The sequence below is a fragment of the Danio rerio genome, chromosome 14 (assembly GCF_049306965.1).
Source record: "Danio rerio strain Tuebingen ecotype United States chromosome 14, GRCz12tu, whole genome shotgun sequence".
In the NCBI taxonomy this organism is placed as follows: domain Eukaryota; kingdom Metazoa; phylum Chordata; class Actinopteri; order Cypriniformes; family Danionidae; genus Danio; species Danio rerio.
In genome coordinates this window covers 35122620-35142528 of record NC_133189.1, presented here as the reverse complement: position 1 = coordinate 35142528, position 19909 = coordinate 35122620, and the positions used below count along the sequence as shown (strand labels likewise).

Below are 19909 nucleotides of genomic sequence, written 5' to 3'. Positions count from 1 at the left end.
GGAGAGAGAGAGAGGGAAGAGCTGTGTTGCTATGCTAATGAATTTAACGCACATGGGCCAGTCAGCCAATTAAAGCAACCCTTGTTAAGGCACCAAAAGCTGTGATTCAAAGACCTCCTCCCAATTCTGGCTTTTATGTAAAGCACAATCCCCCCACCTCAAACTCTATTATTTCTCTCCCTTTTCCCTTCTATTTTTAGGAACAATGCACCTTGGGGAGCTTAGATATAATCAAGCATCATAAGTATAGTAACCATCTGCCATAAAAAGTAGAACCGAGAGCTTTGCGTCAGCATGTGAACATTTTGTTCCAGCCTCTTAATGCCCCCCCAACTGCAGCTTACTGAGACTAAACAGTGTCACAGAAACCCAGATTGGCTCTCTAACACCATCTGGTGTAAAATACATGCATTTTAGTTGTAATGCTTAAAATGTTACATTGCAAATGGCATAAATTATATGGCAACTAGATTATACATTACAGAAAAATACATAATGGATGAATGTTTGCTGCCTACACTGTTCATCACAGTGACCTTCAGTCAGTAATGTGTTACAGGTGTTCTGCTATTCACACAAAAATACATTTTCTTTTTTTTTTATATATGCATATTTTCCATTACACACTGTACTCAAAATAAAAATAATAAATCAAAGTCGGTTACATTAAAATGTTGATATGTTTAAAAAAGCTTTCAGTTAAATTGTCTGTTATCACACACACATACACTCTAAAAAAGTGACCATACAGCACCAGAAGGTTAAAACACTGTTATGTACAGTTGTTATATTGTAAATAGTTAAGGTATACTGAGGGCAAGACAGCATTTGTGGATCTTTTGCCAATTTCTGTAAAAAAAAAAAAAAAAAGCAGATTTATGCAGAATAATTTTGGTTATTAAAAATAATAACTTTTTTAAAGGTTTCTTAAAGTCTTGTGATATATTTATTAAAAGACTGAAATTTTATTTAAATATTTTTTTACGACAAACTGCATTGCACATAATTCATGTAAACATTGCATATTAGTCAATGTGCACATGCAGATTCCACGCAGACCTATAAGTATGCCTATTTAAATATACATACACTAGGTACAGAAAGTATTCGGACCCTCTTAAATTTTTCAATCTTTGTTATATTGCAGCTATTTGCTAAAATCATTTAAGTTAATTTTTCCTCATTAATGTACACACAGCACCCCATAGTGACAAAAAAAAAAAACAAAAAACACTGAATTGTTGAAATTTTTGCAGATTTATTAAAAAAAGAACAACTGAAATATCGCATGGTCCCAAGTATTCAGACCCTTTGCTGTGACTAGGCTTGGGAAGATAACTGTTTTCAAGGTATACTGCTTTTTGGAAAAGTCAATGTTTTAAAAACGTCAAAATGTTCTGTTATACTATTACTTAGGTATGTGTAAGATACAATTTTTTATGTACTTTTTTTTTTTTTTTGGACAAAAGTATCTCCAGCAGAAAAATCATCCAAAGATGTTTTAAATTTGAAAGAAATCTGTGTTTTTGAAACCAATGAAGAGAGCAGAAGTCAATCATTTATTTGAATTTTTTAGCCTGACATATTTACTGCTCCAAAATCATTTAAATGTTACTCAAAATAAAAATGTAATGTGTTCAAAGGGTAAAAAGTTTTAGCTTTTTACCCAGACATTTAAAAAGAATATATATTTAGAGCAGTAATCACAATGCTGTGATATTCTTATCCAAGGTTATCATACCCTCAAAAACTTATACCAACCCATGCCTAGCTGTGACACTCATATATTCAACTCAGGTGCAGTCCATTTCTTCTGATCATTCTTGACATGGTTCTACCAGAGGTGTGGACTCGAGTCATGTGACTTGGACTCGAGTCAGACTCGAGTCATGAATTTGATGACTTTAGACTCGACTTGACAAAATATAAAAAGACTTGCAACTCGACTTGGACTTGAACATAAATGACTTGGACTTTGACTAGGACTTGCCCCTATTGACTTGTAAAGACTTGCTGCTTCCCATGGAAAGCCCAACGATAAAAAAGTATGTTGACATGGACCGCTCTCTCTCTCTCCCCGTTTATGCGCGCGTGTGTGACAGCACGCGCGCACGTGTGTGTGAGCATGCGCGCTTTCGGCATGACGTCCAATCGAAGCACGGTAGATTGTTTTGATTCGACAGTATCCAACGTGACTACTATGAGGCGCCGGAGTGGACAAAAGTCAAGGGAACGCAGAGAGAATTTGAATTTGAACTTGAGATCGAGCCAATACTCGCGTGCCAATACTCGCTCTCTCTCTCTCTCTCTCTCTCACACTCTCTCTCTCACACATACAACATACACCTCTCTCTCTCTCTCTCTCTCTCTCTCTCTCTCTCTCTCTCTCTCTCGTGCATTCAGTCTCTTTGCGTTCGCTTGACTTTTGTTTACGATGGCGTCTCATACCTTTAGTGCTTTTGCTCTCACGGGATCCTCCAGTTAAACTGACCCTTCGCTAAGCCACGCCCAAAAACCGCCACCCACCAATCGCGGCTTACCAATCGTAGCTACGGGCAGAGGCTCTGTCAAGCTTTCGAGCGAGGGAAACAAGCCAAATCGTTGCGCAATTGGATTGTGAAAATCTGACACCCGCTATCCTAAAAGTTTGGACTGGGTGGTGGGATTTTTTCCCTTTTCAAAACCAAAGCCCAAGAGGAGAAATGCCAGCGTGGATCAAGCTGTGTGAGGGGCGGTAAAGGAGTTAAGCTAAGTTGGTTTTGTTTTCGATATTCACATTCAATGATAGGTGGCAATAACTCACACTCCTCTTATCCTAAACAGATCTAAACTGTGTTTCTTATAAAAAAAATAAAAAAAAAACAAAGCAGGTTATGCTTTCCAGCGGTCTTTTTCTTTTTTTCCACTCGATATTATGAGCCAGGGCTCGACAATAAGGACTGCCCGATGGCCCGGGGCCAGCGTGCGAGACACTCGGGCCAGTGTACAAAATGTTACTGGCTCGATCGGGCCAGCTGCTGCCTTTTTGCCTGACAGATCGAGCCAGAGCTGCGTGCTGCGACTGTCTGTCAATTGTGTGCAAATACAATCTTACGGTGCTTTCACACATAGACGTTTGTTTCGGAATCTGTCTCGTTTCACCCGTTAGCGCGTTTTTTTAGCATATATCCAGCAGTTGCGCTCGCTTCCGCGCCAAATCAATCAGTCCAAGATCGCCTGAATGAGACGGTCTCTGTCCTATTGAGCGTATATCGATTGTAGAAAAACAAGAAAACAAAACAATGCAACGAACTAACGACCCAGGCTATATCACAGTGTATCATGATCGTGTAATAGCCATATATACGGCTATATGAAGAGGGAATGATGAGCAGGGCGAGATGTCATTCTTACCGGTAAATGCGAAAGTGAAAGCATGCTGAAATATTACCGAGAGCTGTTTATCCAGCCTGATCTCGGTTTATCCGTCAGGAAAATTGACCGAAATTACTATGTGTTAATTTTTCCATATTTTAATCGTATAATAGGCCTATGTTGTATTAGGCCTGTTGTTTTGTTCATTTCCGCACTGACAGCTCGAAAGAAAGATTTACATTGATCTGATGCAGTCTCGGTTCATCTGCTATGTCTCTCTATAATTTAAGCCTAAAATACAGAATTATAGTCAACGTTTCTTTAATAGATTGATTAATTCAATTGATCGATTTCTACAAAACCTGACAATTGAAACGAGGCTCTGTATATATGAGAAAGTCTGACCTCGATTTGTATTTGGTGACGATGTCTGTGGGTTGTTAAAATTAAAGTGCACATTTTCACTTATAAAATATTCTATACACAATACACAAAAGTTTGGGGTCAGTGTGATTAAATATGTTAAAACAAGCTTCTTCTGCTCACCAGGGCTGCAATTATTTCATCATAAATACAAATTGTGAAATGTTGCACTATAAAATAACTGTTCAAAAGTAGTTTATCATTTAATTTATTCATTTATTCCAGTGATTTTAAAGATGAGATTTCAGCTTCATTACTCCAGTCACATGATCCTTCAGAAATCACTAATATTAATTATTATTATATTTATAAATGGTAATAGTTATAAAATCAATAATGTCTGGAGTAATTATTTTATTTGAAACTAAATACAATAACAAAGCAGTTATTTAAAATTTTAATAAATATTTAACAATTACACCTTTTTACATTTATAAATATAGCCTTGATGAACTGAATAGTTTTCCTTAAACATTTTAAAAATTACCGTAAATATATATACAGATTTATTAGCCCCCTTTTGTTTTTTGTTTTTTCTTTTTAAAATATTTCCTAAATGATGTTTAACAAAGCAAAGAAATGTTGATATTTTGTCTGATAATATTTTTTCCTTTGAACAAAATCTTATTTGTTTTATTTTGGCTTGAATAAAAACATTTTTTAACCATTTTAAGGTAAAATTTATTAGCCTCTTAAGCTAATTGTTTTTCAGACTGTCTACAGAACAAACCATCATTATACAATAACTAGCCTAATTACCCTAACCTGCCTAGTTAACCTAATTACCCTAGTTAAGCCTATAAATGTCTCTTTAAGCTGTATAGAAGTGTCTTGAAGAATATCTAGTAAAATATTATTTACAGCCATCATGACAAAGATAAAATAAATCAGTTATTAGAGATGAGTTATTAAAACTATTATGTTTAGAAATGTGCTGAGAAAATCTGTTCTCTGTTAAATAGAAATTGGGGAAAAAAATAAACAGGGGTGCACACACACACACACACACACACACGCACATTCAAATAGCGATTAACTTCTTTTTTTTTTTTTTTGGTGGGGCCAGTGAAAATTTGGGCAGGGCAAGTAAAAATCAGAACCACTGGCCCGATCGGGCCAGTAGAAAAAATCCTTAGCGTTGAACCCTGTGAGCACTGCTTAGTTTAAACCCTCGCTATTGTAACGCATATAAATACATACACTAATATTTGCTGGTAGGAAAAATCTATTTGTTCACTTCTGTTATTTATACTTTAATGATTGTGCATTTCAATTTTTTTTCTTCCACTTAACTGCAAATTTGAATAAAAACTGGATAAAGAGCACACAAACATGCTGACAGTAATAGGTACTGTACACTGTTATGGGTCAATGATGCTAATATTCGGCACAATCCATCAGTTTCTTAGGTTATTAGATTATTTTATAATTTCACCTCTCCTGCTGTGCATGAACTATGCTGTTGAATGTTCAGCGTATGAGGTGGCTAGGCTAACCTTGCTTCAATTTTGATAAAATTATTTTCTAATCAGTTGCTATTATGTTGTGAATATACCCCTGTAATGTTTACTGCAGTCCTCTTTTGTCTGGCTTTCTCAGATATCTCACCTGTTTGCCAAAAATGACTAATTAAATCCTTGGGAATGTCTGACACCAGCGCATACACACTGTAATAGATGTGCCAGGCATGAAAGCTTGACAGGCGTAGCAACAGTAACTAAGGAGGGCGAGGCTTAGCGAAGGGTTATTCCAAGAATGTTGATATGGTTTCTTTCTTGCTTTACTATTTATTAACAATACACAAAAAACTAAAAGGTTAAGGTAAATTCTTTAATAAATTCTAGTGTTTTTGAGTATTATACTTGTTGTATACTTGTATTATACTTATGTTTTAGGCTAGTATTATTTACGACTTGTTAATTAATGCTTCATAATACAGTAGTATTACCAATAGTGAACAGATAAAATAATACAAAGTGTAGTTTTACTACAGTAAAGTGTAGTGATTTGTAGTATAAAATACCCTATATTGTAAAATAATACAGCACTGGGTAATTTGTTTATATTACACTTGTGTTACCATAGCAACTATAGTATTACCACAACTGATCAATTGAAGTTCTTTACTGTAGTAGGCTACTGTTCAAAACACAGTACATGCCAATATACGTGTTCAGGGGCCCTGTGGAACAGCTTTCCTCAAAATGAAGAGGATGACATGGAAAATGTCCTCCACAATCTCATCAGCAAAGTGGAAGCCAGCAAACACTAGTTTACTTTATTTTAGCTGCCATGATAAAATGAGATTGATAGTGAGATTTATTTGAAGAGTGAATAGTACAGTAGGCTATAATACCTTATCAAGTGTTTCCTTATTTTTATCAAAGTTACATTTCTGCTTGCATTAGTTTTTGTTTAAATGCTTTTAAAATAAAATGTATTTTTTACATCCAACATCTATTCCAGGGGTGCCTTATAGTGGTGTAAACCCCTTTACAAGGGGTGTTACCCCTGTGTAAACTCTAGCCACCCCTGTGGCCAACCCGATATGATTTTGCTGTTGACATTATTTATTTAAATCTACTTACATAAATGCAATAAAATGCAATATTTCAATAAATAAATAGCAGCCACTAAATTATTGTGGATTGATTGGTGCCACTGACGTAGCTGGCCTCTTCTGGCCCCCCTTAAGCAAATTTTCAGGGGGGCACCACTGGTCTATTCTCTGTCTTTAAGTGTTTGAAACTGAAAATATCTCATCATATAAAACAACCAAAAATGTTATGGTTTATTAGATTAAACATTTAATATGTAAGTCTATTTTAGTATTTTGGTTATTGTTATTAAACAGTGCAGCAATATGAATCATATCAAAAAGCATGAAAGGAAGAGGGAACACGACACAAATTGTGAGTTTGCATATAATCTCTGAGAGCGCTCAAGAAAATTTGTGTGTGAGCAGTGCATATTTGAGAGCGAGAGAAAATTTGAGAACTTGCAATCAGTTTTGTCCACAAACAGAGGAAATCCGTGCACGAGCATCACACAAGGTAAAGAGCAAAGCTCTTCAACGTTATGTGAAGAAAACAACTTTATTGTTTGTATAAAGTAGCCTACTTCATTAACAATATGTGCTACCATTTTAGCACACACGAGATTCAATTGACAAAATTCCAATTTCACTCAATTTAACTTTGCAGCATATACAGGAGTTGGTCTACTGCTACCACATTGAGGTTATGTAATTTTGGTTAATCACAAGTTGATCACCGAAGACATAATATAGCACAACTAAACTTAATGAATTAGACAGCAGGAGACCTGCAATTTCTGTGTGATGTGAGGCAAAATGGAGTCTTTTTTTGGTGGAACTCGTTCTTGTGCATTATGCTGTGGAGACGAGACGCAGCACTGTTCAGTACTTTTTCAGAAAATTGCATTTGTATTTTTATATATCTGAGCAATGTTCTTTAATAAAAAAAGGTTTGTTTAATTAATACAGATCTTACAACCATACCTAATCTGTATATATTTTATTTTTCTGTTAAAAAGACTCGAAAAGACTCGAAAATCAAACTGCAGGACTTTGGACTTGACTTGAGACTTGTTGCCTTTGACTCGGGACTTGACTCGGGACTTGCCTGTCTTGACTCGGGACTTGACTCGGGACTTGAGGGCAATGAATTGAGACTTACTTGTGACTTGTCAAACAATGACTTGGTCCCACCTCTGGGTTCTACACCTTTATTGTGACAAAAAGATTCTGCTGCACTCAAAGTTCCTAAGAGCACCGCGGCCTCCATAATCCTTAAATGAAACCCGTTTCCATCCGGCCAAACGGAGCTATTGGGACAGAAAATCCTTGTTGAGAGAGGTAAAGAAGATCATTGTGGCTGAGCTCCAGAAATGCGGTCAGGAGATGGGAGAAATTTGTAGAAATTCAACCATCACTGCAGCGCTTCACGGGTTTGAACTTTACGGCAGAGTGGCCAGACACATAAAAGCCCACATGGAGTTTACTAATAATCAGCTAAAGAACTCTAAAATGGTGAGAAATAAGATTTTGTGGTCTGACGAGACCAAGATAAAACTTTTTGGCCTTAATTCTAAGTGGTTCTAACCAGGCACTGTTCATCACCTGTCCAATACAGTCCCAATAGTGAAGCATGGTGGTGGCAGCATCATGCTTTGGGGGTGTTTTTCAGCTGTAGGGACGACTGGTTGCAATCGAGGGAAGGACGAATGTAGCCAAGTATAGAGATATTCTGGAAGAAACCTTCTCCATACTGCTCAGGACCTCAGAATGGGCTGAAAGTCTACCTTTAAACAAGACAATGACCCTAAGCACACAGCTAAAATAATGGAGTGGATTTCACAACATCTCTGTAACTGCTTTTGAATGGCAAAGCCAAAGCCTGACTTAAACCCAATTGAGCATCTCTGGAGAGACCTAAAATGGAAGTCCACCAACCTTTACCCTCCAACCTGACATAACTGGAGAGTATCTGCAAGGAGGAATGGCAGAGCATCCCCAAATGCAGGTGTGAAAAACTACATCTTTCCCAAAAAGACTCAAAAGGGTGCTTTTACTAAATACCTAGCAAAGGGTCTGAATACTAAGGACCATGTGATATTTCAGTTTTTCTCAATATAGTAAAGCTGTTTTGATTGAATTGAAAGCTAAAGATAGACAAACAGATGGACAGACATATAATGTTCCCTAGAAAATATAACTTTCTATATACTGATGGGTGGCTGCTGGTTCTGTATAAAAAAGTATTCAGGTGTCGAAATAAGTCTGCAAACTAAATCATTATTGCTATAAAGATATTTTTAAGATAAACATAGAATAATAATACAATAAATAATGCAATAATATATTCTAATTCAAACAAGCATTAAAAAAGATGCCCTCTTGTGGAAAAATATGAATATACATGCATTGGCAATGGAAGGCTGGGCTAAGAGATCAGATTAGTCTTCTAATCATGACCTTTTCTAAACTGGACCCCTCGAAATGTACAGCAGATTATTTTATATGTAATTTTCCCAACTTTTTGAAATGACATAACATGAATTACAGCACACCAGTCACAGAGTGGCTAGATTTTCATTAGTCAAAAAGCTAACCATGACACTCCATTTTTTCTATTAAAAAGAAAAAAAAATGCTTGCATTCATAATGCAAAAAGAGACTTGTGAAGTTGGTAGAGGCGACGCACAAAGGTTAGTTCACATCAAAGTAAAGCACTCATTGGTCCTCGAAGACAGTTAAAAGCCAAGATCAGAAGAAAAGCGTCTGAGAAATTTGCCTCAGATTTTAGACAAAAGCATCTGGTTGAAAATGATATGCACTTAGAGGCACAGATTTGACTGGTTTCTCGGAGCGGAGACTGAAAAGCAAAGCACATTTTTCAGGACGAGTTACACTCACCAAAGCATGATGATTATCTGTGCCTGCAAGCATCCTTGACTGTCTTTGAAGACGCAGTGCCACCATGTGGACATTCAGTGAGCCTTCTGTGAATTAAATCATAAGTTTAAAAAAAGCCTAACTCTAGCCATGCATTAGATTAGTCCTACATTTAAATTGGCAGTCAGGTATACGGTCATAGGAAAAACAGCTGGCTCTATTAGCATTAGCCACAGCTAATTTGAACTAACAATGATAAATAATCCTACAGCATTTATAAATAAGCTGTCTTTATGGCTTCCTTAATAATTATAAATAGCCTCTCATGTTGCATTTACCATATTTAGAGTTGAAGTCAAAATTATTAGCCCTCCTGGGAACTTATTGTTCTTTAAATATATTTCCCAAAATATGTTTATCAGAGCAAGGAGATTTTCACAGTATTTCTGATCAAATTTGTCCTCTAGAGAAAGTCTTATTTGTTTTACTTTGGCAAGAATAAAAGCAGTTTTTAATAATAAAAAAATAAGATCAATATTTCTAGCCTTCTAAGCAATATGTATGTTTTTTTACAATCATTATATAATGACTAATTACCGTAACGTGTCTAATTAACCTAGTTAAACCTTTAAATGGCACTTTAAGCTGAAAACTAGTATCTTAAAAATATCAAGTAAAATATTATTTACCATAAAAATGAATTATTAAACTATTATATTTAGAAATATGTTGAAAAAAAAATCTATCCCTTAAACAGAAATAGGGGAAAAAAATATAGAGGGAGCTAATGATTCAGGAGTGCTAATAATTCTGAATTCAACTGTACATTTTATACTTGTGCTATAGGTCGAGTGTACGCCTATGATAACAAGTAGACTATAAATATTGATTAATCATTATACTTAAAAGTGTGTGCAAGTAGGATTTTCACAATAAATTGGTACTTCTATGACAACAGATCCACAAAAGTGTAACTTAAAAAAATATTTCAGCATATTTTCAATTGTGTTAGTCCAATCACATAATCACAAAATAAGCACTTCATTCACAGTAACTGCCTTGGAGCTACAATCAAACTTTGGATTTCTACTTCTTAACACTCAGTTTGGTACATTTTTCTATTGTTCAACTTTAATTTGTAACAAAGACAAATTGCATCAAGTGCGTTCAGTCAAGAAATACAAATTACTGATTATTTCCACTAGATCACAATTAGTTACCATATAGATAAAGTCAAATTACAATTCAGTACAGTAAATACTTTTGCTCATGTATGTAAATAACTTGATGTGTTTTCATATAGAAAACTGAAAAATTGCAAATTGAATGATGACATACAAGCTCCATGCAACATTAAAGATTTACATATGAACTTGCATGTCATAAACCATTTATCAGATTTTATGTGGGTTCTTTGATTACATTTATGTTATATAAATATATATAATATGATTAATATAATATAGTTGAAGAAAAAAAGTTGAAAAGGGGTCTTACGGTTGGGTTTTGGCAATTAAACCAAATGTTCTCAATTCATTTCATAATGTTTTTGTTTTGAAACAATGATTGTGTTACGTAAACATGTGTAACTACAATGAAATCATGACGTGTTTGAAAATGTACACATTTTTTATGAGAATAGTACCAAACCGTTTTTAAAAATGCAATGATTAACTTACTTAGTGTCCTCCATTGACCTTTCAGCCAACAAGAACTTGAACGCAAGGGGTTCGCATCTTAACATGGTAACGTTAAATGTTTTTGATAGCAGGTGAAGTCAGCATCAGGTTTACGTTATTTCAGTCTGAGCTAACATGAACTAGTCGTATTGTAAGAGCTGAATTTTACAAATAATTGCTGTTCCGAATTGCTCGTTTTTAGTTAATGAATTAACTAAACTGAAGTAGCAGGCAGGCAGGCAGTTAACTTAGCCTATTTTTGTGTAAACAAAGGTCGCGTACGTCTCTTCCGGTCACGGTCTTGTAGGCTATGTTCTCCGTGGCTCGGGTTTTTAAATAAATTGCAATAATTTATTCTATCTAGGTTATCCATAGTAATCACCAGGGTTGGGCAGAAATAGAGTGAAATGTATTTAATACATATAAATAAAATACCTCTATTTTACACGTATCAAAATAAACTGCAAAATACAGCAGCCACAATGTAGCCTATCAAAAATAAAATATGTATCTTGAAAATACTTCAAAATACTTTACCAAGGGCGAATTAAGTTTCATCGCAAACATTCCATAAACAGGCCTATTCGATCAATCCCATTTGCACCTCATTCACCTGAGGAGGTATTCATATTCATAAAAATGCAATTTGTGTTTCTCTTTGATTTTAGAATAGATATTATACAAACTTCATATTGGAAATCCTGTCGTGAAGAAACCATGTAATGCGTAAAATGAGTTAGAATATGGTACTATATACATTAAGTCTCTATAGCTCTATCTATTGTCAAAATTGCCACCAGTCTTATATTTTAAAAGGGTGATATAGGAAAAGCTTATTTTAAAATTTTTGCTCACATAATTTGGTCAATAAATCAATAAATAAAAATGGGTTTTTTTTGCAATTGAAATTTTCAATGCTAGAATCTCCACTTTTAGTCATTTCCATAAATCATGTTTTTTTTTTATTGTACTCCACCAATTGTAGTCTTCAATACACAATATAAAACCTGATATCAGTTTTTGTTGCCATAAAACCTGAGTTGGAAGTTTTTGACCTGTCTGTAGGCTAGAGTATTATTAAATATTTTTGTTTTATACAGATTAACTATGCCAAAGTTTATAAATAAAAACGTATAAAGAACAGCTGCCGATCAGCTACTGGCATTTGAAACAGCCAATGAAGTTTTGCAGGTATCTCCACTGTAGGACTTTTTGTTGTTTGTCTTATTTTCCTGTCTTTGGCTTCAAATTCTATCCCTGCTATTTGTCTGTTATTTTCTTTATATCGGATGTACAATTTCCATCCATACACAGCAAGCACTGATCAACTTTTTCAATATTAATCAATTTTCTAGTCTGATCTCTGAGAAAACACCACTTTTAAAGGCCACATTTTTAATGATGTCATCATGTAGACTTCTTACAATGTATTTTGCAGTATTTAAAAATACAAAAATAGACACTACACAAAAGAACTTAAAGTATGTTATTACAAAATATTAACCCCTTTCTATCAAACCTAAAAAATGCAAATTACAAAATACTATTTTATATTTAAAATATGTATTTGAAATACATGTATGATAAATATTGCCCATCCTTGGTAATCACAAATTATGTATGAGTTTGCTACACTACACGTAATTGAAATTACAAATCAGTCTGTAAAACAAATAAACAAACAAGATAGCATAATCAATGTTTACCACATAAGCAGCTTGATATGAATAAAACTAAGGTTTCTTTAGCAAACTATTGAGTAAACCTACCTGAATTGGCAGTTAAGCTTCCATCTTTTTCATTTTTGTACAAATTAAATTAATTTAAATTAGGCCTACTGATGAACATGGCATACTGTACAAGTCTTGTTACGTTTTGTTTTTACAATGCAAGTGCAACTGACTAACTAAATAACATAAATAGAAAGAGATGGAAATACTGAATTCATTATTCATTCAGTTTATAAGGTACTTACTCTTGTTCCATTTCAGTTTTCTACAAAATACATTTAGAAAGGTAATAGGCAATGCAAATTGCAGCAAGAATTGCAAGAAGGATGTGTTGTTGACATCTCATTTTAGCATTCAAGTTCCAGCTTTTCCTCACTAAGTCTCCACTTCAGTGTAAAAAATAGTGTCAAATTGCAGCCCATTTGTAAACACTCATCTTCTTCTGTAGTTCTTTAAAGTGGAGCAAGCATTATCTTGCAGCTCAAATGTCATCTCAGTATCATTTCAATTGATGCAGAGCAAGCCTTTCTGATGTTTGCGGTTTAGAAGAAAATCGACAAAATTCTGAAAGTAAATTCTCGTTAGACTAACATGTACTGTGGCTTCTGCGATTGTTGTTGCAAGCACTGTCATTTTTGCATGGATGTTGTCTGCTTATTATGCACAAGGGTTGTTCATTTTTTAGTTCATGCCTCAGGCTATTCCAAACTCACATGGACTAGAGGATGAGGGTAAGTACTGATTTCTGTTTTACCAAGCACGATCCTTCATCTGCTTTCTGCAATATTCAGGAAGTAGTGTAGTATGGGGATCACTACAAGTGTATAACAATAAATAGAGGCTGAATTATATAAGAAATCTCATTTGTCTAACAGAGAAGCACTGCGGAACTCATACGACCACATCAGAGCATTTCTGGGAAGTCTCTTGCTTCTATGTCCCTTCAGGGCTCTTATGAGAGCTGTACTTTGACAAGCTTCATCCACTGCTAAACATACCGCCTATGATGCCTTTTGACCTTTGCAAACACCAGATATAACAGCCATCGCTTGCTGTGAGACTCAAAGGGCAGATAAAACGCTGTATATGAACTCACTTCCTCTTGATGTTATTGTCTCTCATCTTTCCCTGTTCTTGTGAAATGGAGAACACTTCGTCACTGAAGCCTGGATGAAGTGCACAACACTGCCATCTCATTCAAATCAAAGAGTCGAATGTGATGCTCAAAGAGGGGGAAAAATCTCTGCCCTTTATTCACTGTCGACAAGCATTTGGAAAACAATCAGAAACGCACTTGACTTTAAGCAAAGTGATTTGACAGAGCTTGTAAAATCTCTCTTGTTCAGTGGGGTCAGTGTCGAGCTACTCCATCAGAAAGTAAATTACCATCTATTACTTTTTTCCCCCTTGTCTGCGCGGTTAAACAGCTTTACACACAATCATGATGTAGGCTACCGTTTCATATAATAGGTTAAAGCTGCGAGTATCTATCTCTATCTATCCATCCATCGATACACACAGATATATGTGTGTATACTCTATTTATGCACATCCACTCAGCTGCTACTTTATTAGGCACAACTGCTGGTTAACACAAATTTCTAATCAGCCAATCACATGGCAGCAACTCAATGCATTTAGGCATGTAGAGATGGTTAAGACGATCTGCTGCAGTTTAAAAAGAGCATCAGAATGGGAAAGAAAGGTGATTTAAGTTGATTTAAGTTAGCTTTGAACATGGCATGGTTGTTGGTGCCAGATGGGGTTGTTTGAGTATTTCAAAAACTGCTGATTGACTGGGATTTTCACGCACGACTATCACTAGGGTTTACAAAGAATGGTCCAAAAATTATAAAAATATCCAGAGAGCGGCAGTTCTGTGGGCACAAATGCTGTTGATGCCAAAGGTCAGAGGAGAATAGCCAGACTGGGCCGAGCTGATAGAAAGGCAACAGCATCTCAAATAACCACTTGTTACAACCGAGGTATGCAGAAGAGCATCTATGAACGCACAACACGTCCAACCTTGAGACTGATGGGTTACAACAGCAGGAGACCACACTGAGTGTGACCACACTAACCTGTGGTCTACCTGTGGTATAGTGACGGGGACCCTATACTGCTCACTGAGTGCCATCTTTCGGATGAGACGTTAAACCGAGGTCCCGACTCTCTGTGGTTGTTAAAAATCTCAGGATGTCCTTCGAAAAAGAATAGGGGTTTAACCCCGGCATCCCGGCCAAATCTGCCCACTGTCCATCATGGCCTCCTAAACCTCCTCGTATCATAATTGGCATATCATCACTCTGTCTCCTCTCCACCAATCAGCTTGTGTGTGAGGAGATTCCCCCCATTGTTTAAAGTGCTTTGAGTGCCCAGAAAAGCGCTATATGAATGTAAGGAATTATTATTATTTTTATTATTATTATTGAGTGCCACTCCTGTCAGCTAAGAACAGGAAACTGAAGCTACAATTTGAAAACCAAAATTGGACAATAGAAGAACGGAAAAATGTTGCCTGGTCTGATGAGTCTCAATTTCTGCTGCGACATTCAGATGGTAGGGTTAGAACTTAGCGTCATCATGAATTCATCCTGCCTTGTATCAACGGTTCAGGCTGGTGGTGGTGGTGTATTAGTGTGGGGGATATTATCTTGACACACTTTGGTGGCCATTAATGCCAAATGAGCATCGTGTCAACACCACATCTAACATGGGTATTGTTGCATGGGTATTGTTGCACAGTGTGCCCATCTTCTGATTTCTTAAATATGACAATGAGTTCACTGTACTCAAATGGCCTCCACAGTCACCAGATCCAATCCAATAGAGCAAAGGATTAAGGGAGTTCTGAAGGCAAAAGTGCAACCTGCAAACAACCTGGTCCAACCTGGTATGGCATTTCTAAGCACTACATTTCGGCAACTTTAAAGGTGAGTTTCTTAATATAGTTTATTTTACACCCTCAAAGTAAATATTTTAAACAGCTTTATCTAGGCCAAGTATCATCCTATTATAACAAGCCATACATCAATGGAAAGATTATTTGTTTAGCTTTTAGATGGCTTGATACTAATAAGATATAATATAATATAATATAATATAATATAATATAATATAATATAATATAATAATATAGTCTAAATCTAATCTAATATAATCTTGTCTAATATAATGTAGTCTAATATAATATAATATAATATAATATAATATAATATAATATAATATAATATAATATAATATAATATAATATAATATATCCAATCAGATAATAAAACATTTAAAAAAATCAACCATAATATAAGAGTTAAATGTGAAAGCATCATGCAATCCTTATAAACAAGCAATAAAACATCATATTTCATCATTACACACCAACCTGAATTTGTCGTTACTGGGTTGCTAAAGGGCAATCTACTTCAGCACAGATATTAAAGTCACAGCGGTTATATAAAAAACTGGATTATTACTCAGAGTTGCAGGAGTCAATGGAAGTGTGCGAAAGAGCAGGTGGAAAAAAAAGTGGTAAACAGCAATAAAAGAATACACTTCAATAAGTCTGCATGCAAATCAGCAGCATTTTATTAGAAAAACACAACCAGAATAGCAGGGGGAATCCATGTGAACAGATGTCTTTTTTTTTTTTTTTGCAATGATAAATAAGTGGAGCACAGAGTAGCTCTTCATTTCTTCTTGACTGCTGCTGCTGCTGCTGCTGCTTCAGCTGCGGCTGCTTCTGCTTGAGCCTTCAGTATCACTTCACGCTCTCGGAGAAACTCGCCGTACTCCTCTGGTGACAGGCTGACAGACGGATGACAGAGAAGACGGAGATCAACACATCTACATTACATTAGAATTTCAAATATTTCTAGCGATCGATTGAAATGCAAGGCGAGCGTTGCTCTTCCCTCATGCACAAATGATGGGTCTGAGTGTTTGCGGCTCGGTGACACGGTTCATTTATTAAAGAGCTGCGGTTTAAGAAAAATGCAAGGCCCTGCTAACAAAACAGGCCTGTCCAAATGTTGCCAGATCTGACATCGGAAGCTCTGGATAAAATAGACTGCAGTCGGTGACAAGCAAGCGCTATTCTAATGAACGAGTCTTAATATTTAAGCAGCTGGTCGAATCTTTTACAATTTCTCAGCATTAATTATACAATACATGAATTTTTATGATTCATTTTTTAAAATGCTGCAAATCAAGTTGAATTCTCCACAGTGAGAAAGGGCGTGAAATTCCCAATGAGCACAAGGAGTGAAGTCTTTGGCGAATGTGAGAAGACTTGATTTATTCCGCCATTATTTATTCAAATCTCTTATTAAGGTCTTTACTAGGTGGTGGGACGTCTGCAATATTTATACAAGGAAAAGATGTATGTTTAAGACTCGCTGTAGAGAAAGTGTACACGCTTAAAAATTGCATTGTGTGTGTGTGTGTGTGTGTGTGTCTCTGCATAAATATCTGCATTTAACTAAAACTATGGCTTAATAAAACAGCCTTAATGCCACTGTTTGAGCATGTAATATTTGCATCTACAAGGCACAATTATTATAGTTTATTTATGCATTCTATTCGGACATGTTAAAACATTTATTACAAACACTATTGTCTTCATAACTTCCAATACATTTCATACACTTTTCATTTCATAACACATTAAACATTTATGCATTTTATTCAGTAATGAAGACATTTCTTTACATGCACTTTTTTCATTTTACCAAAAAATGATTCAAATTTTTAGGTTGTTTAATCAAATCTCTGAACTTAAAGAAAACCATTTAACAATTATGTTTTTAAACAAAAAGTTTTGAATAGGGATGCACAGATCCCGATACTTGGATTGGATGCTCCATGCGCTTGCACTATATTTTGTGTAATTTATAAGCCAACAAAAGGCATGAAGGTAACCTCTTATAAGGTACTAGAAAGTTGTCATGTAGGCCTACTATATCCTAAATGTTCTGAAGCCATTCTAAAATTCAACGTGAAGCACAGATGAATATTCAAGTGCTTAAAATCATGTTTATGTCAATCATTCTTCATGCATTCACAATTTAAACTGCATGTCGCGTTCGTTTATGACAACACAAAAAACTTTCTCCAAGACTATTTGTCTCTGTTAATACAAGTAATCAATGGAGAAATGCATTTAGTTTTGCCTTAAAGGGGTTTATTTTGCCCTGCAACATAGAGTTCATTGCTGTTTCTAAATCATGTTGTGCTGTGTCTGTTATATCAGCAGATTATTACCAGCTCTTCACACAAAAAGTGGGCCTACCTGAAATTTTAAATTAGAAAAGGCTCAATAATACACTGGACAGATCCTCAAAAAATCCTCAGTGATGCATCAAGCACTTCATTTACGCACCACCTGTGCAGACCCGACGTGCGCCGCTCTGTATAATGATTCTGTAGGCTGATATTTAAAGTTTCTGTTATCTCATCCTTCCAACTGAGTTTATTCTTCCGAGGGGAATACTTTCAGTGCTGTGAATAGTTTGTAAAGCCTGGCTCATTGAAATCAAAGTAGTTAATTAAAAAAAGTGAAACTGACGGGCGCAATATGGATTGTCATTATCATATAGGCTACTCTGAAACTGAATATTTCACTGTAATTGTATTTTGATTAGGGTCAACAGTAGTAGCCTACAAATTTCAAAGGAAACATAAGCTCAAATGCTCAAGTAACGTAGCCTAGTTTACAGCAAGCATCATGTTTTTAGTTAGATTGTGTCGTCTGTCATGTACAGTAAGCTATAGGTCTGTTATTTTTACTAAAGAAGATACATTATTTCAGTTTATCACCAAAACTATAGGGCACAGTATCAGAATCAAATTTGTATCAGTCGATACTCATAATTTTGGTATCGGGATCAAAACGGTTCCAAAAAAAAAAAATGGTATCAGTGCATCCTTAAGTCTAAAATATTGTAAATAAATAAAGCATGAAATATTTTTTGAATTTCACCACAATAAAAAAATATTTTCAGTAATAATAAATAATTAAACAGACATTGTGATTCAGTAACCCGAATATTTTCTATTAAATTAAACGAACCATAACCATTTCATTTCAATATGTACAATAGAAACAAATGCAGGAAAGACATGCAATCATGACAATTCACTGCAAAACTTTTCCCATGCCGTACCAAACAGTACAAATAATGATACGTTGAAATCATAGTCATACTGGATATGGAAAAATGCATTAGTTTTGAAAGAGGTACATTGTAGAAAGTATGGAAATATAATCTTAATCCATTCAGTAAAGGAACACATTTTATTTAACAAAGTCTGAGCCAATAATTCACAAACAAAACCAGCATTTTGCGATTCACTTAATTCACAAACAAACAGAAACCATTTAGCAAAAACAAAATGTCCGTTTTTAGCAAAAATTCAATCCTGTTAATTCATTTTCCTCCGGCTTAGTCCCTTATTGATCAGCAGTTGCCACAATGGAATGAACTGCCAACTACTCCAGCATATGTTTTACGCAGTGGATGCCCTTCCAGCTGCTACACAGTACTGGGAAATTTGCTGTTAACAAATAAACATTGTGTTTTACACATCTAAATCTTATTTCATAAATAAATACAGTCCATCTGCATATAACCGCATGTAGCCTTGAACACAATTTTCCCACGAATGCGTCCAGTTGGTTGAATCTTTGCAAAACAGTTTGTTTGTTTGCAAAATGCTGAATTGGTTTGTGAAATATTGGCTCAGATTTTTCAACATAAGATCACATATAAACCTATTTCATCCAAAACATTACATGTCACAATCTGTGATTAAGCAGGCGAGAGACAGTGAGTGTTTGACTTCATCATCATAAACTGTTGTAAAGCTACTTTAAAGTCACTACAAGACTAAGCCAAAAATATTATAATAATAAAAAAGCTAGGACTTTTGAATGTATGTCAATAGAGGAGAGAGTTCACTAGCTGAATAATCGGCTTTTGCTATAATTTTAGTAAGCTTGCAGATGATCAATAAGCTTTCTCCAATGGAAAGCCACTGACCCATCATCTATTAAATTCTGATCATCTCTGTGTTCTCGGAATTTAGCACATTTGTGATAGATTTATTTATATACACTGTAGAAGCCAAATTAGAATTGCAGAATTTTTCAAAGAAACCTTTAAAAGACTTTCACTTGACCTATCAAAAAATTATTATGATTTATTAATACAATATTGATAATGTAATAGTAAAAATATAGGTCCGTTCAGTACCACAGCAGTAAATAAATAGAGAACTTAAACAAATTTTACTGTAAGGAAAGTGGTTTAAAG

General features: G+C 35.2%; 1 protein-coding gene and 1 long non-coding RNA gene across 2 annotated transcripts in view; both read right to left on the bottom strand.

Annotated features, from left to right (window-relative positions):
- Positions 1-11190, bottom strand: part of LOC108192168 (uncharacterized) — a 33245-nt gene extending 22055 nt beyond the window's left edge. Inside the window, exons 1-2 of the long non-coding RNA XR_001801011.4 lie at positions 10873-11190; positions 9215-9300 (exon numbers count right to left, since the gene is read on the bottom strand). This is a non-coding gene — a long non-coding RNA (uncharacterized lncRNA). The remainder of the gene's footprint in view (positions 1-9214; positions 9301-10872) is intronic.
- Positions 11191-16160: 4970 nt separating this feature from the next.
- The window catches only part of mrpl11 (mitochondrial ribosomal protein L11), a 62930-nt gene continuing 59181 nt past the window's right edge, over positions 16161-19909 (bottom strand). Inside the window, 1 exon segment of the mRNA NM_001002556.1 lies at positions 16161-16403. Coding sequence (NP_001002556.1) covers positions 16286-16403 — 118 coding nt within the window. The 3' untranslated portion in view covers positions 16161-16285.